General features: G+C 38.6%; 1 protein-coding gene across 1 annotated transcript in view; it reads right to left on the minus strand.

Moving 5' to 3' along the window:
* LOC107582425 (zinc finger and BTB domain-containing protein 40-like) overlaps positions 1–1,487 on the minus strand; it is an 11,116-nt gene that overhangs the window by 6,338 nt on the left and 3,291 nt on the right. Inside the window, exons 6-9 of the mRNA XM_016268272.1 lie at positions 1,066–1,237; positions 835–971; positions 544–739; positions 322–440 (exon numbers count right to left, since the gene is read on the minus strand). Of these exons, the coding sequence (XP_016123758.1) occupies positions 322–440; positions 544–739; positions 835–971; positions 1,066–1,237 (624 nt within the window). The remainder of the gene's footprint in view (positions 1–321; positions 441–543; positions 740–834; positions 972–1,065; positions 1,238–1,487) is intronic.

Raw genomic sequence — 1,487 nt, forward strand, 5'->3', positions numbered from 1 at the left:
TGTAGTGTTGTATATATATATATATATATATGTGTGTGTGTATGTATGTGTGCGCATATTAAAGCAACTAAAATATTTATATTTAATTAAAATATTTAGTATATTTTCCTCCATTTTTTTACCTCAGAAACTTGCTCTGTCCCATGAGCCATTGCGTCCAAACCTTGTTCGAGCAGGGTAATGTCACTGATTGTTTCCAGAATGAGTGATTTGTGCTTGAAGAGCACATCTATGTATTTACCTAAAAAACGGATATTAAAGCAACTAAAATATTAATATTTAATATTAATATATTTAGTATATTTTCCTCCATTTTTTTACCTCAGAAACTTGCTCTGTCCCATGAGCCATTGCGTCCAAACCTTGTTCGAGCAGGGTAATGTCACTGATTGTTTCCAGAATGAGTGATTTGTGCTTGAAGAGCACATCTATGTATTTACCTAAAAAACGGAAACATTTTCAGACTTTACACTCATTCTTTCAGTGAATTACAGAGTAGTGACTAAAAGCAGTGTGTTGATTCAAAAGCTGTTTGACACTCACTGGTTTGCAGAAGTTTTTGAGCGTTTGGTTTCTCCTTGACCTTCTGCATGAGAAGCCGCAGCTCTGGACTGTGTGTCTCTGTCCACAGCAGAAGCCTCCAAACAGTCACCGCCTGCAGTGAACCGTCCAATGCTGCAGATATCAGCCTTCCAACCACCTCAGCATCTCCTGTCTCTGCCAGTAGAGCTTCAATACACTGAATGGACACAAATATATACATTTAAAAACCACTTACTTGCATTGAATCCACTGTAAAACTTCAAAAGTCAATTATTAATGCAACACAGGTACCTCTTTCTCGTTTGCATTCATATCTGGACCCATTTTAAGGCTCTGTTTGATGAGCTGGACGTCCAGATTCAGCTCTATGAGTCTGTTCTGATACATTCTCAACAAATCCATCCCACTGCTGTCTTCTGTTGTTTTATCTGAGAAAGCAGCAGTCATCAGAAGTGTTAGCTAAAGGAATATGCTGTATAATGAAACGGATGAGGCACTGTTGCCAAGTTTTGCGGTTCATACCCCTTGTGCCTTTCAGGGCCTCCAGAAGCTGAAGCAGATCTGAGGAGCTTTCCTTCACCTCATGCAGCAGCATCAGAAACGTTTCTTCACTTATGGTCATCTCTCGGAGTTTACATAACAACCTTTCCACCACCTCCACAGAGGATGGAGCAGAACAGCACTGCAGCACTACCTTAGGAAGAACAGACACATACACTAGTGTTTAAAAGTCTGGGGTTAGTTTTTGTTGGAAAGAAATTAATACTTTTATTCAGCAAGGATGTATTTATGTTTTCCACAAAAATATTAAGTAGCACAACTGTTGTCAACATTGATAATACGAGGAGTAAATCAGCATATTAGAATGATTTCTGAAGAGTATCATGTGACAGAAGCCTGCAGTAATGATGCTGAAAATTCAGCTATGCATCACAGGAATAAAT

Source organism: Sinocyclocheilus grahami, unplaced genomic scaffold, assembly GCF_001515645.1.
Source record: "Sinocyclocheilus grahami isolate Dianchi unplaced genomic scaffold, SAMN03320097.WGS_v1.1 scaffold44.1, whole genome shotgun sequence".
Lineage (NCBI taxonomy): Eukaryota > Metazoa > Chordata > Actinopteri > Cypriniformes > Cyprinidae > Sinocyclocheilus > Sinocyclocheilus grahami.